General features: G+C 38.3%; 1 protein-coding gene and 1 pseudogene across 6 annotated transcripts in view; both read right to left on the bottom strand.

Annotated features, from left to right (window-relative positions):
- ASH1L (ASH1 like histone lysine methyltransferase) overlaps nt 1-20,664 on the bottom strand; it is a 185,672-nt gene that overhangs the window by 30,261 nt on the left and 134,747 nt on the right. For all 6 annotated transcript variants that reach the window (XM_047784346.1, XM_047784348.1, XM_047784345.1 and 3 more), the window contains 5 exons: nt 15,624-15,697; nt 14,090-14,135; nt 13,868-13,976; nt 6,164-6,370; nt 5,895-6,041 (listed from right to left, as the gene is read on the bottom strand). In XM_047784346.1, the coding sequence (XP_047640302.1) occupies nt 5,895-6,041; nt 6,164-6,370; nt 13,868-13,976; nt 14,090-14,135; nt 15,624-15,697 (583 nt within the window). The remainder of the gene's footprint in view (nt 1-5,894; nt 6,042-6,163; nt 6,371-13,867; nt 13,977-14,089; nt 14,136-15,623; nt 15,698-20,664) is intronic.
- On the bottom strand, nt 8,089-10,631 carry LOC125129561 (cyclin-C-like; annotated as a pseudogene).

The raw sequence follows: 20,664 nt of genomic DNA, 5'->3' as shown, positions 1-20,664 counted from the left end.
GGTGCAAAATATAATGGCTCAATATATATGTACATTGCAAAATGAATGAGTCTAATTAACATTCACCATCATACATAGTATCAAATTGTATTTTTGTGATGAGATCTTTAAGATTCACTCTTGTAGCAAGTTTCAAATATACAACATAATATTATTAACTATATTCACCATGCTGTACATTACATCCTGAGATCTTATTTATTTGGCCCACCTTCATCCATTCTGCCCAGCCTCCAAACACTTTTCTATGGCAACCATCAATTTGTATCTAAGAATTAATTAATTTTTTAAAAAGATTCTGTACAAGTGCAATCATATGGTACTTGTCTTTCTCTGTCTGGTTTATCTCATTGAGCTTAATGCCCCCAAGACCCATCCATGATGTTGCAAATGGCAGTATTTCCTTCATTTTCATAGCTGAATAATATTCCATTGCATTTATATATATACCACATTTTCTTTATCCATTCATCCACTGATAGATACTTGGGTTGTTTCCACGTCTTAACCTATTGCAAATAATGTTGCAATGAACATGGGAGTACAGTTATCTTTTTGAGTTATGTTTTCACTTCCTTCAGATAAATACCCAGAAATGGACTTGCTGGATTGTATGGTAGTTGTTTTTAATTTTCCAAGGAACTTCCACATGGTTTTTGATAGTAGCTGCATCAATTTATGTTACCACCAACAGTGCATAGGGATTCCCTTCTCTTTATATCTTCAGCAACACTTGTTACTTCTTATCTTTTTGATAATAACCATTTTAATAGGTGAGGTGATACCTTCTTGTTTTTGTTTGTTTGTTTGCTTTTTAAGGCTGCACCTGAGGCATATGGAAGCTCACAGGCTAGGGGTCTAATTGGAACTGCAGTTGCCAGCCTATACCACAGCCACATGGGATCCAAGCCACATCTGTGACCTACACCACAGCTTACAACAATGCTGGATCCTTAACTCATTGAGTGAGGCCAGGGATTGAACCACCATCCTCCTGAGAGTCAGGTTCAAAACATGCTGAGCCACAATGGGAACTCCTTGTCGTGGTTTTGATTTGCATTTCCCCAGTGATTAGTGATGTTAAGCACCTTTTCACATACCTGTTGGCAATCTGTATGTCTTCTTTAAAAAGATTTAAATTCAGGAGTTCCTGTTGTGTCTCGGTGGTTAACGAATCTGACTAGGAACCATGGTTAGTGGGTTAAGGATCCGGCGTTGCCATGATCTGTGGTGTAGGTTGCAGATGAGGCTCGGATCCCGCCTTGCTGTGTCTGTGGTATAGGCTGGCAGCTGCAGCTCTGATATGACCTCTAGCCTGGGAACCTCCATATGCTGCAGGTGCGGCCCTAGAAAAGACAGAAAAAAAAAAAAAGGAAAGATGTTGTATATTCAGATTCTCTGCTTATATTTAATTGGGTTGTTTTCTTGCTATTAATCTGTATGATTTCTTTTCATATTTTAGATGTTAACCCCTTATCATATTGGCAATTATTTTTTCCCATTCTGTAGGTTACCTTTTCACTTTGTTGATAGTTTCCATTGTTATACAGAAACACTTTAGTTTGACTAGTCTCACTTGTTCATTTCTGCTTTTATTGCCTTCCTTCTGGTGTTAAACCCTGCCCCCCCCCCCAAATCATTGTCAACTGATGTTTTCTTCTCGGATTTTTTGATTTTAGGTCTTATGTCCACGTCTTTAATCCACTTTGAGTATGCTGAAGGATAGTTGTCCAGTTTCATTCTTTTTCACGTGGCTGTCCAGTTTACCCAACACCATTTATTTGAAGAGACTGCCTTTCCTCATTTGTATATTCTTGGCCTCTTTGCCATAAATTAATTGACTACACATGTGTGGGTTTATTTCTAGGCTTTCTATTCCATTCCATTCATCTTTGTCGGTTTTTTTTTTTTTTTTAATCTTTTTGCTATTTCTTGGGCTCCTCCCAAGGCATATGGAGGTTCCCAGGCTAAGGGTCGAACCGGAGCTGTAGCCACCTGCCTATGCCAGAGCCTCAGCAATGCGGGATCCGAGCCGCGTCTGCAACCTACACCACAGCTCAAGGCAACGCCGGATCGTTAACCCACTGAGCAAGGGCAGGGACCGAACCCGCAACCTCATGGTTCCTAGTCGGATTCGTTAACCACTGTGCCACAACGGGAACTCCTTTGTCTGTTTTCCTGTCAATACCAACCAGTTTTAATTACCATAGTTCTGTACGTAGTTTGAAATAAGGAAGCATGTTACATTCAGCTTTGTTCTTTTTTCAAGATTGCTTTGACTATTTGAAGTCTTTTGTGGTTCCACATAAATTTTAGGATTATTTGCTTTATTTCTGTGAAAAATGTCACTGGAGATTTACTGCACTGAATTTGTAGGATGCTTTGGGTAGTAGGGACATTTAAACAGTATGAACTCTTCAAATCCATGAGTACAGAATATCTTTTCATTTGTGCCTTCTCTAAGTTCTCTCATCAGGATCTTACAGTTTTCAGTATATAGGTCTTTCCCCTCCTTGGTTAAATTTATTTTTATGTATTTTATTCTTTTTGATGCTATTGCATATGATATTTTTTTCTTTCTGCTAGTTATTCGTGAATAGAATTGCAAATGATTTTTGTATTTTAACTTTGTCTCCTGAAACTGCTAAATTTATCAGTTACAAAATTTTTTGGTGGCACTTTTAGGGTTTTCTATATATACTATGTCATCCGCAAATACAGTTTTGCTTCTTCCTTTCTGATTTAGATGCCTTTTATTTTTTCTTGCCTAACTACTCTGAATAGGACTTCCAGCATTATACTGAATAGAGGTGGTAGGAGTGGGCATCCTTGTTTTGTTCTTGATCTGAGAGGAAAAACTTTCAATTTTTCACTTGTGGGCTTTTCAACTCTGGCCTTTGTTAAGCTGAAGTACATTTCTTCATTCATTTTGTTGAGATTTTTTTTAAACCATAAATGATGTTCAATCCCATTCTCTTGGAGTTTAATTTGTTTACCTACAAATTAACTGCTGATGATGAGGGAATTATTTTCGTCATTGTGGAGTTTGTTTTCTACATGCCCTATAACTTTTTGTTGCTCACTGCCTACATTCTTGTTTCTAATTGAGTTAATTTTTTGTAGTGAAATGTTTAAATTCCTTAATTTCCTTTTTTATATGTCTGTAGCTACTGCTTTTGTGGTTATTGTAAGGATTACACTAAACATTCTAAAGTTATAACACTGTAATTTTATTTATAACAGCTTAATTTCAATAACACAGAAAAACTGCTCCTTTACAGCTCTCTCTACTCCTTTTAGATGCTGATGTCACAAAACTGCATCTTTGTACATTGTGCGCACAAAACTATAAACTAATAATTCTTTTAAACGGACGGTTACATGGAAAACAAAAAAGTGCAGTTACAAGCCACAGTAACAATAATTCTAGATTTTATAATTGCCAATGTATTTACTTTTATTGAGGATATTTATTTTTCCATATGGCTAAGAAGTACTGTTTAGTGTCCTTTCACGTCACCTTGCAAGAGATCCCTGAGGGAAAGGTCTAGTACTTCCCCTCAGGAAGTACAGGGTAGGTCTAGTACACAAGAATGCTCTCAGCTTTTGTTTATTTGGGAGTATTTTGATTTCTTTCTTACTTTTGAAGGACATTTTTGCCACATATGGGAATCTTGGCTGACATTTTCTTTTCGCAATGCTACATAATTCTTTTGCCTTCAAAGTTCCTGATGAGGAATGTGCAAACTTTCTTACTGAGGAGCTATTGTATGTGATGATTCACTTGTCTTGCTGCTTCCAAGATCTGCTCTTATCTTTTGAAAGTCTGATTATAACGTATCTTGGTAGTTGTGTCTGAATTCATCTCATGTGGAGTTTGGTAAGTTTCCGGGATTTCATGTCTTTCATGAAATGTGGAAAGCTTTCAACCATTATTTCTTCAAATAGTCTCTCTGTCTCTTTCTTTCTTCTCCTGCTGGGCCATCTACAGTGCATCTATATGGCTGACCTGCTTGACAGTGTCCCAGAGGTCCCTTAGGGTTCACTCTTCTTCAATCTTTCTCCTGTTCCTCTGACTTGATAAATTACATTGTCCTATCTTCAAGTTCACTGATTCTTTCATATGGCTCAAAAGAATGTGAGGCTCAAACCTGCCTTCACATTGATCTAGTGAATTTTTCACTTTAATTACTATACTTTTCAGCTCCAAAATTTCCTTTTGTTTCTTTTCAGGCTTTCTCTTTATTGGCATTTGTATTTTGTTCAAACATCATTTCCATGACTTTCTCCACATTTTCTTTTAGTTCTTTAAGCACCGTTAGGGCAGTCGTTTAAAAGTCTTTCTCCAGTATAGCTGCCATTAAGTCTATTTGCGGGAGATTCTAGTGAATTATTTTTTTTCTTTTGAATGGGCCTACTTTATTGTGTTTTGTTTCTCATGTGATTTTTTTGTTGAAGACTGGACATTTGAAACTTACAATGTGGTAACTCCTGCAATTAGATTCTCCTCCTTCTTCAGGGTTTGCTGGTTTTTTGTTATTGATCTTTTGATTGTTGTAGGCTGTCTCTGTGCCAAGGATCAGTCTGAGGTATAAACTTAACGTCTTACATCTTTTCTGATCCTTTCCTTGGATATGCACTATCACTTTCTATTTTCCCCCATATATGTGTTACTTTTTAATGTTTTAATCTTTAATGTGTGTCCCCAAAGGCAAAAAGCAAAAAAAAAAAAAATGAAGGCAGAGAAAGGAGGGCACCTTACAATCTAACTGGAAGTCACTTTAGCGAGTGACTGAGGTACAACAATGGCCGAGATACAATGGCTGTCTGCCTCTCTGCCTGCACCTTCTGTGAACAGAAGCATCAATCAGAGAATAGGTTATTTGGAGAACAGGGTCCTTTTTACCCTTTCTAGCTTCTGCAAGTTGTACATAAGCTATTCCCCAACACTTAACACAGCTGCCTGCCATGTGCCTTAGGGCAGGGATGAGTAGCTGCTACTGTGCTATGAGCTCAAACTGACTAAAATGAGCCATAATGAACCATCTAAGCCTTCCCCTGGATGTTGTAAGACTTCAACAGACTCCAAAGTTCCAAAATCCTTTTATCAGACAGATTCTGCTAGTCCAAGTATCTAAGGAGATAGATTCCTGGTGCTTCCTACTCTAGCATCTTCTCAGAATCCTCTCCTATTCTGTATTCTTTTTTGAATTATTATTATATTTTGGTTGTTTTAGGGCTGTACCTGTGGCATATGGAAATTCCCAGGCTAGGGGTCAAATTGGAACTGTAGCTACTGGCCGACACCACAGCCACCCCAACGCCATATCCGAGTTGTGTCTGCGACCTACACTGCAGCTCACAGCAACGCCAGATCCTTATCTCACTGAGCAAGGCCAGGGATTGAATCTGTACCCTCATGGTTACTAGTCAGGTTCCATTGTAAGGTTATCACTGAGCCACGATGGGAACTCCTGAATTATTTTTTAGATGTGTTTTTTTAAATTCTCAGATTCTAATCTATTTCACTTATTTTTATTTCTCACTGTGACAAATCCAGTGAGCATGTGATAAATGTGTTAAATGCATGGTTATGAGAAGAACCATATAATATAATGCTTGGCACATGGTAAGCAGTCAATAAATATCAGGTATTATCACACACACAAACACATGTATATACATATATAAAATATTGTACTTCTCTAGAAGTGAGTATTAGGATGAAGTGTGAAGAAACAGCATGAACTTACTCTGCCTAGATGATCTAGTATAACGGACTTGCCTGAGCTGCTTTGTGTAAGCCAATTAAAACTGTGGAAAGATCAATCTCTGGATGCCCTCAATGCCTCAGCTCTGCTGATTCTTGGTTTCACCTTCCCCTGCTTTCTTACCATTTCTGCATTTCACAATTTGGGTCACAGCTGTGGTTGATGAATCGAGCCTCATTTCCCATGCGGTAACTGTCAATCACCATCCCACTATCCAGGTTCAGACAGTAGTGGTCACTATGATTATGATACTGCTCAATCATCCTGTTCCTAAAGAGAGAAGTGATTTAAAGCCAATTAATGACTAAGTTAAAAGTGAATTTCAAATATTCCATTTTCCATTCTAATCTGTTACCTTTACCATTTTACTCGAATATCATTTACCACTGTACCTGAACTCCTGTTCGCTGACAACCTCCCCTAGGTATTCAATGATGAACTGCCCAGCTTTTAGGGGTTCTTTGGTTCTGATTCCCCAACCTTTTTCCTCGGCTCGAAATCGTTCTAGACACTGCACCCACTCATGCCTCTGTATCCTCTGGTTACAGCACTGCTCACCACAGGGGCAAGTGTTGGGAGAACACTCAGCAAAGATCATTCTAGAAAGAAATGGAGTAATTATATGTCAATTAACATTATATATCTTCATGAACCCACTTTTTATTTTACAGGAATTTAAAAAATGAATGCATAAAATTGTCATTTTAATAAGGTTAGATTGGTTAAGAAAGTTGGTAAGGTAATAACGACTAAGTTCAAGGATTAACATTAATAAAAATACTGGGAGTTCCCGTCGTGGCGCAGTGGTTAACGAATCCGACTAGGAACCATGAGGTTGCGGGTTCGGTCCCTGCCCTTGCTCAGTGGGTTAACGATCGGGCGTTGCCGTGAGCTGTGGTGTAGGTTGCAGACGCGGCTCGGATCCCGCGTTGCTGTGGCTCTGGCGTAGGCCGGTGGCTACAGCTCCGATTCGACCCCTAGCCTGGGAACCTCCATATGCCACGGGAGCGGCCCAAGAAATAGCAACAACAACAACAACAACAAAAAAGACAAAAGACAAAAAAAAATTAATAAAAATACTGAAACTTTCCAAGTCAAGCTGCAACCACATAAATTAGTAAGTTAACTGTCTACTCAGCATCCTGAGCACATACTATCATACTTAGCTCTGTGCTAAGAACACACAAACTGTTACCCATAGAGAAATTAATAATTTGATGACTATATTTCACTATTGTTTTGAAGTAGGTCATGGCTATTTACAGATTTTTTTACTGTGGAAAAATACACATAAAATTTGCTATCATAACATTTACCATCATAACCATTTTTTTTTGTCTTTTTGCCTTTTCTGGGGCTGCTCTCACGGCATATGGAGTTTCCCAGGCTAGGGGTCGAATCGGAGCCTACGCCAGAGTCATACCAATGTGGGATCCGAGCCGTGTCTGCAACCTACACCACAGCTCACGGCAATGCCGGATCCTTAACCTACTGAGCAAGGCCAGGGATCGAACCTGCAACCTCATGGTTCCTAGTCGGATTCATTAACCACTGCGCCATGACGGGAACTCCCATCACAACCATTTTTAAGTGCATAGTTCAGTAATTCACACTGTTGATGTTTTATAGGAATTTATATTTCATTGGCATAAACGACATTTCCACACTGGAAATAACATTTCCAGAATGTGTGATTAGCTGAACATATAATCTCTAGTGAATGAAACCTGATTGTGTTCCTGGCTCAGGATACCTGTAGTAAACTGGTAAGTCCACACTAAGATAAGAAAATAAACTAGGGTGTTTATGTCATATAAAAAACTTTCACAGTGGAATAAAAATAACATTAAAATGTTACCAAATTTCAACCATATTAGGATGTCTTATCCAATCAGCTTTCAAAATGCCTGATTAACTGAATTAAATACAAATAACTTTACATATGATTTTTAAAAATGAAGCATTTCAAAGTGGTTATGGGAATTAATTATAACTTTTAAAATGTCAAAGTATGCTATACATATTGCATACTTTTCTGCTAGGCTGGGCTAGTATCCTCCATGGTAAGATACCATAACTACTGAATAAAATACACTTTAAAATCAATAGACACTTACTTAATTTCCCTGAGATTATCAGCATCATTACCAAAACCTTCCTAGGATTTTGTAAGATTTGATTCCTTAAATATAGTTTTAAAGTTTAACTTAAGGAGGGGGGGAAAAAACCCCATATATTTGATTTTTTATTTCCTTTTTTGGTCATTTAATGACCAAAGAGAATTTTTAACAAAGTATGCTCCATGCTTCCTGGCTTAATAAAAAGCTACAATTTCTACCACCCAAATTATGAAAAATTATACTAATTTAAAGCTATTAATTTTCAAATGTCCATATATGTCTGCAGGTCCCCTTAGAATCTTTCCAAACCTTCATAAACAATAGATTTTAATCAATTAGGTATTAGAATCAAATTAGGTAAGGAAAAACTTTTTTTTCAAAAATAAAATCATGGGAGTTTCCGTTGAGGCTCTGTGGAGACGAATCTGACTAGCAACCATATAGTTTTAAAATAACCCTGATTATTTCCAAAATCTTTTCCATAACCACAGAAAGCTCAGGAAACCACTGTCTAGCATCTTTCTGCTGTACAACACGGCTACATGCAGACAGGCTAAAGCTAACATGAAAGGAGGATCCAGTAGGCAAAGATCCGTTCTGTATGTATCATTCACTATCCTCCATTCAAGGGGAAGCAACATGTCTTCTTGACTCCTGCACATACTGGAGCAAAAGTCTACAAGGATGATACACTATCAAGCAACAATCCATTAATTCCAAAAGACAGAATTCACATTCTAATATATGGTCCAACCTATAAGGAAATTCACTTGACGGCATATGAAAATCTAGTTTTTAATATAGAAGTAGCAGCAGAAATCAATACTGTATTTGAGACTACTCCAAATTCCTCTACTTTGGATGCCAAAACCACACATGTAGTAACAATACAGGATCTATACTTTTCAGAGAATACCTGGCATAGAATCTCTTGAAATAGACCATAGCAGTGGCAATAACTTGACTTAATTTAAGATGTTCACCTAATGCTTGGATAACATTTGTAAAAAATACCTGTAATTTCCAATACTCTTCTTCTGAAAGAAACCTTAAGTCCTTTCGGCGTTCCTTCAACAGATATTGTTTTTCCGAAACCCACTGCAAATAACGGGAGCTCTGCCAAAAGTTCCCGGCCATAGAATACAGCCTGCCCTTTAGCACCAGCCAGCAGAGCAGCCCACAGAGGGACCATAGCCCCAGCCCATCTGGTAACTGTGCTCCTCGATCTTTGATGTTTTATAATGTATTTTCTACCTTTCCAATAACAATTTCGGTCTTTTTTTTTTTTAAACAGCAATCCCCTTTTCCTCTTTATTTTCCATGGCACATTCCTTGCTCCTCTTTCCTTCAGAAGGCTCACTCATTTTCATAGCTTTAATTGCAACCCTCATCCATAATATCCCACCTATATATCCATCATACTCATAGCACATACAATAAACTCAAGGTGGATAAAATAACTAAAACATAAATCTAACAGAATGCTGAGATGAAAGAGACTTCAATTTCAAAAAGTTTCAGCCAGAGAATAATCATTCAAAAGTTGCTTAAAATTTGTGGTTTCTATAGTTAAAGGTATTGAAATATATTCTATTGGTTTTGATAAATAACCAAGATAAACTCTTTAATTGTATAAAAAATAAAACATGTTTCTGTCCATTGTCTGGAAAACTATAAACTTAACAAAATCTGAAAGTAGACGCAACAAACTAAGATATAAAGTCTCTGATGAACAATTTAAATTGCCATTATCTACAGCCATATAATGGCCTTGAAAAACTAGATTTTTTCCCCCTCTAAATACAGATCATTTGATTATTCTTTCCCTCACATTGTGAGATTTAAGATTAAACACTTACTGAGAAGGTACTAATATGACTAACTTAACTAGCTATGGAGGTCAGACCATTCCCTGGAAAAGGGTTTTCACTTAAATGAATGTACCCACTATGAATCATGCCAAGACAGGAAAGAGTAAGCCTTGGATGTAAGGGAGAGGACTGCCCTGACTTCTGGAGACCAAGAATTTAAGGACCTATGGTTCTTCTAGAGCAAAAGGTGAAGGCTCCTAGAGAGTCTCACTGGTGGGCAAGTGGAAGCTAACTGTACTCAACAAAGGAGCATGGATATAATCTAAAAGGGAGACAGAAACCCTGAGGTTTAGTTTAGGGCCTATGAACTCTGAGAATAATCTGCTAGTAGTATTATAAGTCTCACCAGGAAACATACATTTATCTTAACCTAAGTATACAGTTTTGTTATACACCATGCCTGCCCCTGTGGAGAGCTGAGGGAGTGGGCTCTTTGAATGCTGTGAGCAAATGGGAATAGGTTTAAAAAGTAGCTTCAAATGAATTATAAGACTTTGCTCTAAAGAAAGAGGAATATTCTGGAGCAGTACTGGGTTTGATATGGATGATGTACAGAAACAAGAACCCACCAAAGATGATTTGCAGAATTTATAAAAATGTTTATGATTCCTAGAAACTGTTTGGAAGTGAGAACAAGTATTTAAGGTATTTATCTGAAGTAACTGTAAAACCCTATTAATTGTTTAAAAATAGTCCTGAATCAAGTTTTCCTTGGGCTACTTGCGAGTAAATTTCTACATATGAATCTTATATAGATGTGAAAACAAATCCTGTGGATCCTTTAACTCCCCCACCCCCTTAAATATTTACAGAATTGAAGACAGTAAAGACAAAACCATCCTATATTTTAAGTAGCTTCATATAACTGAATCTTCCTTTTTTTTTTTTTTGTCTTTTTGCGATTTCTCGGGCTGCTCCCTCGGCATATGGAGGTTCCCAGGCTAGGGGTCTAACTGGAGCTGTAGCCACCGGGCTACACCAGAGCCACAGCAACGTGGGATCCAAGACGCATCTGCGACCTATACCACAGCTCACGGCAACATCAGATCCTTAACCCACTGAGCAAGGGCAGGGATCGAACCTGCAACCTCATGGATACTAGTTGGATTCGTTAACCACTGCACCAGGATGGGAACTCCTGAATCTTCATTTTTTTTTTTCCCTCTATGGTATATGGAAGTTCCCAGGCTAGGGGGTGAATTGGAGCTGTAGCTGCGGGCTTACAGCACAGCCACAGGAACACAGGATCTGAGCCATGTCTGTGACCTACACCACAGCTCACAGCAATGCCTGATCCCTGACTCACTGAGCAAGGCCAGGGATGGAACCCATATCGCCATGGATCTTAGTTGGGTTTGTTACTGCTGAACTCCCTAATCCTAATCTTTATGTGAATTACTTTTAAATATATAAGGAAGCATCCAGTGAATAACATACATTATTTGTCTTATGCATTTATCACACTCATTAGGTGCACGACAATATAATGATTACATTCTCATGACAAAGTTGTTGGCATTGCATCTGAGGGTTTGTTTGTCTTATTTAGGGCTAAGTTTTGTTGTTGTTTTTGACCAATAGCGACATAATGAGAAGAATAACTGTAATACCCATACTAAATGATCTAAGACAACCAATGAAATTATGTAAAGGTAAATATTCAAATTTCAATTTTTAAGAAATTAGGACTAAAATACAATATAGCAGTGTGGCATAGTGGAAAGAACATGACTTTTGAAACAAACATGTGGGTTCAAATTCTTTCTCTGTCACTAGTTTTATATAATGTGGAACAATTTTTCTTTGTCTTTTTAGCAGCATATGGTAGTTCCCAGGCTAAGGGTCAAATTGGAGCTATAGCTGCTGGCCTAAAACAACAACGCTAGATCTGACCTACACTACAGCTCACAGCTATGCCAGATCCTTAACCCACTGAGTGAGGTCAGGGATCGAACATGCATCCTCATGGATACTAGTCAGATTCTAGATTCCTTCATCTCTAAGAAGTAAAACTACCACCAATCTCCTTGAACTACTGTGAGAAAGAGAGGAAATAAGCAATAAAGCAGCAGCTATATTACAGAAATTTTATAGATAATAAAAATACAAAAAAGCACAGTAATGTTAGAATCTAAAGAAATACACCTTTAATCAAGAACTATAAGGACAAATGATATTCTCTCATATCAAACCAATGACATACTAATGCACTAGAAATAAATTTAGATGTTAACACCTAAAGGATGTGGAATTATGGGGAAATAAATATATTTATATATTGGTGGTGATACCAAAAATTAACTTAATCTTTTATGAGAGCTATAGTACATAGTAAGAATTATATATATTTCCACAGTTTGCACAGATATTTCTTCTTTTGAGAATACACTTGTGTGTGTGTGTGTGTGTGTGTCTTTTTAGGGCCACACCCACACCATATGGAAGTTTCCAGGTCAGGAGTCTAATCGGAGCTATAGCCACTGGCCCATGCCACAGCCATGCCAGATCCTTAACCCACTAACCGAGGCCAGGGGTCGAACCCTCATCCTCATGGTTACCAGTCAGATTTGTTTCTGCTGAGCCATGACGGGAACACCCGAGACTACACTTTAAAGCATTAAAAAATGGAATCTACACAAAGAGTTTCATAGTAATGCCCACCTGTTAGTAGCAAAACATTAAAAATAACTTGATCAATGAATAACAGAATGGCAAACTGTGACACATCACCCTAAAAAGGATGAGCTTGTGGATCATAATGATAACATAAAAGTGCTCATATGAAATATTTGTGAGTGAGAAAAATCAGTGCACAAAACACTAACTAGTAATCTAGCTATTACTACTATGTACAATCATATGTATGCACAATGACAAGATAGGAATTTACAGTGATGTAGGGAAGGTAGAATTTCCCAACTGGCATATTAAAGCAGAAACACTGATATCTCTACTCCCGTTTTGAAATCTCAATGTCATTTAAAACTCAGTGGTCCCAAATAAAAACCATAAATTTTATCTCCAAACCAGTTAGATTCCAACTTTCTATCTCTGACAATAGCGTTACCCTCTCTTATTATCATCACTGACTCAATCTTCATATGTTTATCTGCTATATGTTAATGGTTTATCAACTTAAGTTTCCCCCCAAATATATCATGGCCTTCTTCCTCACTATCATCATCCTACTTTTACTCCCTCATTATGGCTACCACACAGTGATATCTAGGTGTTTTTTTTTTGCTTTTCAAGGGCGATACCTGCAGCATATGGAAATTCCTAGGCTGGAGTCGAATCGGAGCTGTAGCTGTTGGCCTACACCAGACACAGCAATGCTAGATCCGAGCCTCCTCTGCAACTTACACCACAGCTCATGGCAAAGCCAGATCCTTAACTTACTGAGTGGGGCCAGGGATTGAACCCCTGTCCTCATGGATACTAGTCAGGTTCATTACCATTGAGGCATAACGGGAACTCCAAGAAGGTATTATTTTTGTTATAGGGGTTAAATAAATTTCCTCAGGTCTCATAAGTAGTGAGAAGATTTAAATCTGAGTACATAAGACTTTAAATCACATTGTTTTTCTGTTACTCTATTTGCCCATGTTATGGGCTGAATGTGGTCCCTCTAAATTCATAGTTAAAGCCCTGGTCCCCAGCCTCCAGAACTATGATTAATAAATTTCTTGGTTTTTTTTTCCTTTTTAGTGCCACACTGCAGCATATGGAAGTTCCTAGGCTAGGGGTTGAATTGGAGCTACAGCTTCTGGCCTACGCCACAGCCACAGCCACGCAGGATCCAAGCTGTCTTCAACCTATACCAGAGCTCACAGGCAATGCCAGATCCTTGACCCACAGAATGAGGCCAGGAATTGAATCTGCATCCTCATGGATAATAGCAGGGATGTGCCAAAACAGGGACTCCAAATTTCTGTTTTTTTAAGTCAATGGTATTTTGTTATAGCAACTCAAACAAAGACATCCCATCGATTAGGTTTTAAATATCTCTCTGCAACTTCCTGAGGTAAAATCAAAGGTTTCTCTCTAAATGAAGTGTCTTATAGATCTTAAGGCCTGTGCTTACAGAATCCGTTTAGTACAGTACCTATTGAGGCAGTCATCCACGCAACCCTTTCTGGTATCATCATCTGGCTTCTTACAGTTACAAGTGGTAGCCTCATAACCAGAAAGGGGTTTGACATCAACGTAGACATCTTGAGAGAAGACAGTAAAGAACAGTTAGTGAACATACAGGATAATTTTTTAAGTGCTAGACTAAGAATATTGATGGTATGGAGGCAGAAAAAATAGCACCCAAGTTACTCACTTGAACGGATTTTTTTATATAGTGGTACATCTGGTTTTTTGTATAGCTAGAAGAAAAAACGGAAAAATCTTTGATGTAGCATTCATCTTTAAATGCCAGACAAGAGTATCGATCACTAAAAATAGAGGAAATTATCCATGTACTCTGCTCATATGGAAACAATTTACAAGACTTTCTAGGTTGGATACATTTGAGGGTAACTCTTGGGAGTGATCACCTTTTACCCTGAAATAAAAGGTAACTTACTAGATCAGGGTAAAAGAGAATTACACGCAACAGGAGAAATATTTAGTAGTTTAAAGAAAATGAATTTCAAATTAAATGTTTTTTTTAGCATGTTATTGGACAGACTTAAATGAAAATCACACTGCGGATCAAAGCTATTCATTTGGATAAATTAAAATTTTATTTGTCTCTATGAAAAGAAAACTTGCACAGGGCTTGTTTAGATGGTCTGGGTAGGTATACGAAATTAAAAAGTTGAGTACCCTGGCCATTTCAGGCTGAGTGTTGAAGGAAAACACATTTCACATTTCAATTAAGACAATTAATTTGGTGAATACAGGGGAGATGGAAGGCAGGATAATGGAGCTCTCACCCTGCAATCAAGAATGCATTAAGAAAAACAAGTATTAGGTGGTCAGTAAAAGACAGTACAAAAAAAAGGCAACTTGGTCTAGGCTAGAGAGTAGTATTAATCTATAAGAATAATCCTATCATCATTTTTCAGTGGGTATAGTCAAAGCACATCTCCTTCATTGTTATGAATTCCTTGAGACAAATATCTAACATACTGATTGATCCTTTCAGAATTAGAGAGAGGCCACTAGAGTAAAGAATGCCAAGGGGAATGTCCTTTTCTTTCGCTTTCCAAAATTAAACTTTGATGGAATTTTGGCAAACCTCAGGAGCTGATTTACCTCATTTGTGTGACTACTTTAATTTCCCAATGGTTGTTTTCAATATGTAATCTGGGGCTATAACTTAATATAAAAATTACTGGGGGAAACTTCAATTAGGTAAGCAAGAGAGAAAAACTGCACCTTCTTATTTTTAGTTCTCAATATATTTAAAGATCTTTTAAAAGCACAAGAGTGTTACACATTTTCCCTATTTCCTTTGGTAGAAGAATCTCTTTTGTATATGGAAAATAAATTCCAAACTGATGGGAAGGAGCCAACAAAAATAAAGCCTGAAATTTCTTAGTGCTGCTGGCAGTACATCTAAATTCTCTTGAGACCTGCATCAAACAGGATTCTTACAGAACAGAATCTTGGCTACCAAAATAAAAGTCCAGAATAATAACAGACGGTTGCCTAAGGAAACAGGGACTTACTCCTATTTTGAAGTATGAGTAAAGGCAAATAGGTCACATTAAATATGGATGTAAATTCATTTTTCTTAGTCTCTAACCTTCATAGGGACACTTTTCTATACTTCCTAAGAGCGTAACAAGGAAGGAGACAAAAAGACATGCACCTCCTTCTCTCCCATTTACCACTTAAGAATGAAACATGGTAAGATAGGCTGGTACCTGATTATGTTTCCACTGCCAAAGGATGTCATAGGGAAGCTGGAAATCAATTCTCTTTTGCCTTAAATATTTTCCTGAAACAAACAAACAAAAATGCTATCAATTTCATTATCTATTCATACAAAGGGTCAAGCACCCACAAGATTTAATATGTACTGACTAAAAAAAAAATTTAATTTTTAATTTTATGGATTTTCCATTACCAATGTTTTTTTTTTTTTTTTCTTTTGCCACCCCTGTGGAATATGGAAGCTCCTGGGCCAGGGATTGAATCTGAGCTGGAGCAGTGACCTATGCCACAGCTGCAGCAATGCCGGATTCTTAACCCTCTGTGCCAGGTCAGGGGTTAAACTCACACCTCAGCAGTAATCTGAACAGCTGCAGAGACAACGCCAGATCCTTAACCTACAGAGAAGGAACTCCTCCATGGCCAGTTTTTAATTTTAGTTACTTGTTTCCACTGTGCTCCATGTGCTATATACTAAAGATATGTTTCAGTAGTTGCTTATATAAAACAAGTAGCACAGTAAATTTACTACCCAAATACAAAGGTCATTATGAAACAAACTAAATACTAAGAACTATTTGATCATTAAAATCATTAACCAGAGCAGCTGTCATCCACTCTCCCTCATTACTGTACCTAATCTAAGGCTGACTATAAAAAGAGGCATAAGAGTTTTCTAAAATAGGTACCCTGAATTTAAATGAATCAAGAGTATTTACATGCAAATTTATGATCTGTTAACATTTTCTTCCTACCGAAATACTACCACCATTTTTTTTTTTTTTTTAAATAGCTTCATCCATGGCACATGGAAGTTCCAGGCCAGGGATTGAATCTAAGCCGCAGCTACGACCTATGCCACAGCTATAGCAACACTGGATTCTTAAACTATTGTGCTGGGCTGGGGATCAAACCCATATCCCAGTGCTCCAGAGATGCTGCTGATCCCGGTGTGCCACAATGCAAGTGGGAACTCCAGGACTTAGATTTTTTTTGTCTTCTGGATATTTGTCCTATTATGGTCTCCAAACCAGCAGTTCTCAGTGTGTGCTCTGCTAATCCCAGGTTATCTGAGAAGACAATTCTATTTTAATAACACTAGTAAGATATATGCATTTTTATTATGCTGATATTTGTACTAATGGGATAAAAGGAATCATGTGTAAAATTGCAGGTACCTTATCATGAATCAAGGCAAGTGGCATAAAACTATACTAGAATGAAACTAACAGAAAAGAATAGTGTCTGGAGTTCCCGTAGTAGTGCAGTGGAAATGAATCTAACCCGTATCTGTGAGGATTCAGGTTCAATCCCTGGCCTCACTCAGTGGGTTAAAGGATCTGGTGTTGCTGTTAGCTGTGGTGTAGGTTGTAGGCATGGCTCGGATCCCACCTTGCTATGGCTGTGGTCAGCAGCTGCAGCTCTGATTCAACCCCTAGCCTGTGAATTTCCATATGCCACGGGTGTGGCCGTTAAAAAAAAGGGAAAAAGGAGTTCCCGTCGTGGCGCAGTGGCTAACGAATCTGACTAGGAACCATGAGGTTGCGGGTTTGATCCCTGGCCTTGCTCAGTGGGTTAAGGATCCGGCATTGCCGTGAGCTGTGGTGTAGGTTGCAGATTCGGCTCAGATCCCTCGTTGCTGTGGCTCTGGTGTAGGCCGGTGGCTACAGCTCCGATTCGACCCCTAGCCTGGGAACCTCCATATACCGCGGGAGCGGCCCAAAGAAATAGCAAAAAGACAAAAAAAAAAAAGGAAAAAAAAAAGAAATCAACTGTACCAGCATCATCAAAGAATGCTCTTGATAAATAGCAATAAAAATATTAAATTTCAACCCACAAAACAAAATCTTTATTCCACATGACACAATGTAAGTATGCATAAAGCATTTCTGCTGCATACTGAGATATGACGGTTATCTTAAGGAAAAGCACTTGTGCAAATACTTGAATGGTGAGCTTAACTAGGTGCTTTTTAAATGGAATACTGTTCTTACTTGAAAGAATTGAGAGACAATGGTTAGTCAAACCTAGGAATGTAAGTGAGGCAAGTGAACTTGTTACTTTAAGATATCCAACTGCAGGAGTTCCCTTGCGGCATTCACCATTGCATCAAAAAGAATAAAGTACCTAGGGAGTTCCCGTCGTGGCTCATTGGTGAGCGAATCTGACTAGGAACCATGAGCTTGCGGGTTTGATCCCTGGCCTTGCACAGTGAGTTAAGGATCTGGCGTTGCCGTGAGCTATGGTGTAGGTCACAGATGTGGCTTGGATCCCGTGTTGCTGTGGCTCTGGTGTAGGCCGGTAGCTACAGCTCCAATTTGACCCCTAGCCTGGGAACCTCCATGTGAAGTGGCCCCAGAAAAGGCAAAAAGACCAAAAAAGAATAAAGTACCTAGGGATAAACCTACCTAGAGAGACGAAAGATCTGTATTCTGAAAACCATAAGACACTGATGAAAGAAATCAAAGATGACACAATACCATGTTCTTGGACTGGAAGAATCAATATTGTCAAATGAGTATACTACCCAAGGCAATCTACAGATTCAATACAATCCCTATCAAATTACCAAGGATATTTTTCGCAGAACTAGAACAAAATATTTTAAAGTTTATTTGGAGGCACAAAAGACCCAGCATAGCCAAAGCCATCCTGAAAATGAAAAATGGAGCTGGAGGAATCAGGCTTCCTGACCTCAGACTATACTATAAACCTACAATCATATAAACTATATGGTATTGGCACAAAAACAGAAATATAGATCAGTGGAATGGGACAGAAAGCCCAAAATTAAACCCATGTACCTAGAGCCAACTAATCTGTGACAAAGGAGGCAAGAATACATAATGGAGAAAAGACAGTCCCTTCAAAAAGTGGTGCTGGGAAAACTGGACAACTACATGTAAAAGAATGAAATCAGACCACTTCCTAACACCACACACAAAAATAAACTCAAAATGGGAGTTCCCTTCTTGCCTCAGTGCTTAATGAACCTGACAAAGACTCATACGGATGTAGGTTTAATCCCTGGCCTTGCTCAGTGGGTTAAGGATCCGGGGTTGCCATGAGCTTGGTGTAGGGTGCAGATGTGGCTCGGATCTGGCACTGCCATGGCTATGGTATAGGCCAGCAGCTGTAGCTCTGATTCGACCCCTAGCCTTGAGTACAGCCCTCAAAAGCAAAAAAGTAAAAAAACAAAACAAAACAAAACAAAAAAAACCCTCCAAAAAACCCCCAACTCAAAATGGACACTATAATACATTTAGAGGAAAACACAGGACAAACACTCTCTGACATAAACCACAGCAATATCTTCTCAGATCCACCTCCTAGAGTAGTGATGGTAAAAATAAAAATAAACAAATGGGACCTAATTAAACTTAAAAAGTTTCTGCACAGCAAAGGAAACTCTAAACAAAATGAAAAGACCACCCACAGAATGGGAGAAAATATTTGTAAAGGAAACGATCAACAAGGGATTAATCTCCAAAATTTATCAACAGCTCCTGCAGCTCAATACCAAACAAACAAACAAACAAAAAAACAAACCATCAAAAAATGGGCAGATCTATGGAGTTCCTGTCCTGGCTCAGTGGTTAATGAATCCGACCAAGTACCATGAGGTTGTGGGTTCGATCCCTGGCACCGATCAGTGGGTTAAGGATTGGGCATTGCCGTGAGCTGTGGTTTAGGTCGCAGATGCAGCTCGGATCCCGAGTTGCTGTGGCTGTGGTGTAGGCCGGTGGTTGTAGCTCCGATTAGACCCCTAGCCTGGGAACCTCCACATGCCTCGTGTGCGGCCGTAAAAAGGACAAAAAACAAAACAAAACAAAACAAAAAAAGGGCAGATCTAAATAGACAATTCTCCAAAGACAACATACTGATAGCCAAAAAACACGAAAAGATGTTCAACATCATTAATTATTAAGAGAAATGCAAATCAAAACTATGAGGTACCACCTCACACTGGCCAGAATAGCCATCATCAAAAAAATCTATGAACAGTAAATGCTGAAGAGGGTGTGGAGAAAAGGAAACCCCGTTACACTGTTGGTGGGAATGTAAAATGGTACAAACACTATGGGAAAAAGTATGGTGATTCCTCAAAAAACTAAAAACAGAATTACCATTTGATCCAGCAATCCCACTCCTGGGCATCTATCCAGAGAAAACCATGACTTGAAAAGACACATGTACTCCAATGTTCATTGCAGCACTATATACAATAGCCAAGACATGGAAGCAACCTAAATGTCCATCGACAGAGGAGTGGATAAAGAAGATGTGGTATATATGCACAGAGGAACATGGGTCATAAAAAGGAATGAAATAATGGCATTTACAGCAACATGGATGGACCTACAAATTATCATGGTAAGTGGCTAGTCAGACAGTGAGACACCAATGTCATATGCTATCACTTACATGTGGAATCTAAATTCCTCTGCAGAACAATACTGACTCACAGACTTTGAAAAACCATGGTTTCCAAAGGAGAAAGACTGGGGAGGTAGGGTGGGGGATGGGCTGGGGGTTTGGGATGGAAAAGTTATAAAATTGGGTTGTGATGATCGTGTAAAAGTATAAATGTAATAAAATTCACTGAGTTAAAAAAAGGGTGAAGGTGCAAACAGTTACGAATTTTTAAAAGAATACTTTTCTTTCTCTTTCTAAGAAAGAAAGCATCCATTAACTACTTCGACTAAATTCAAAGACACAATTTTCCACAGAGCCCAATATCTTTAGTTTTCCTAGCAATGTCTCCATAGATGTTATGATGCTTTTCCTGGCATTACTTGTATTCCTCCTCTCTAATCCCTATACTGAGAGCTGGAGGAAAAATGATGGGTCAGTCTTTCCTTTCCTTTAACATTTCTGAAACTAGACTAGAGCCAGGTAATCATTTTGAAACTCACCTAAAGAGATTTCCTTGGTCAAATTCTGCAAGAGCTGATATTTCACAGGAATCTATTCAGGAGCTCCTCATTTGGAAAAATTATTTTTGGTTAATCCTCACTTTTTTTTTGTTTTTGT

This window comes from Phacochoerus africanus, chromosome 6 (genome assembly GCF_016906955.1).
Source record: "Phacochoerus africanus isolate WHEZ1 chromosome 6, ROS_Pafr_v1, whole genome shotgun sequence".
NCBI classification, from domain to species: Eukaryota; Metazoa; Chordata; class Mammalia; order Artiodactyla; family Suidae; genus Phacochoerus; species Phacochoerus africanus.
This window is presented reverse-complemented; position numbering and strand designations above follow the sequence as displayed.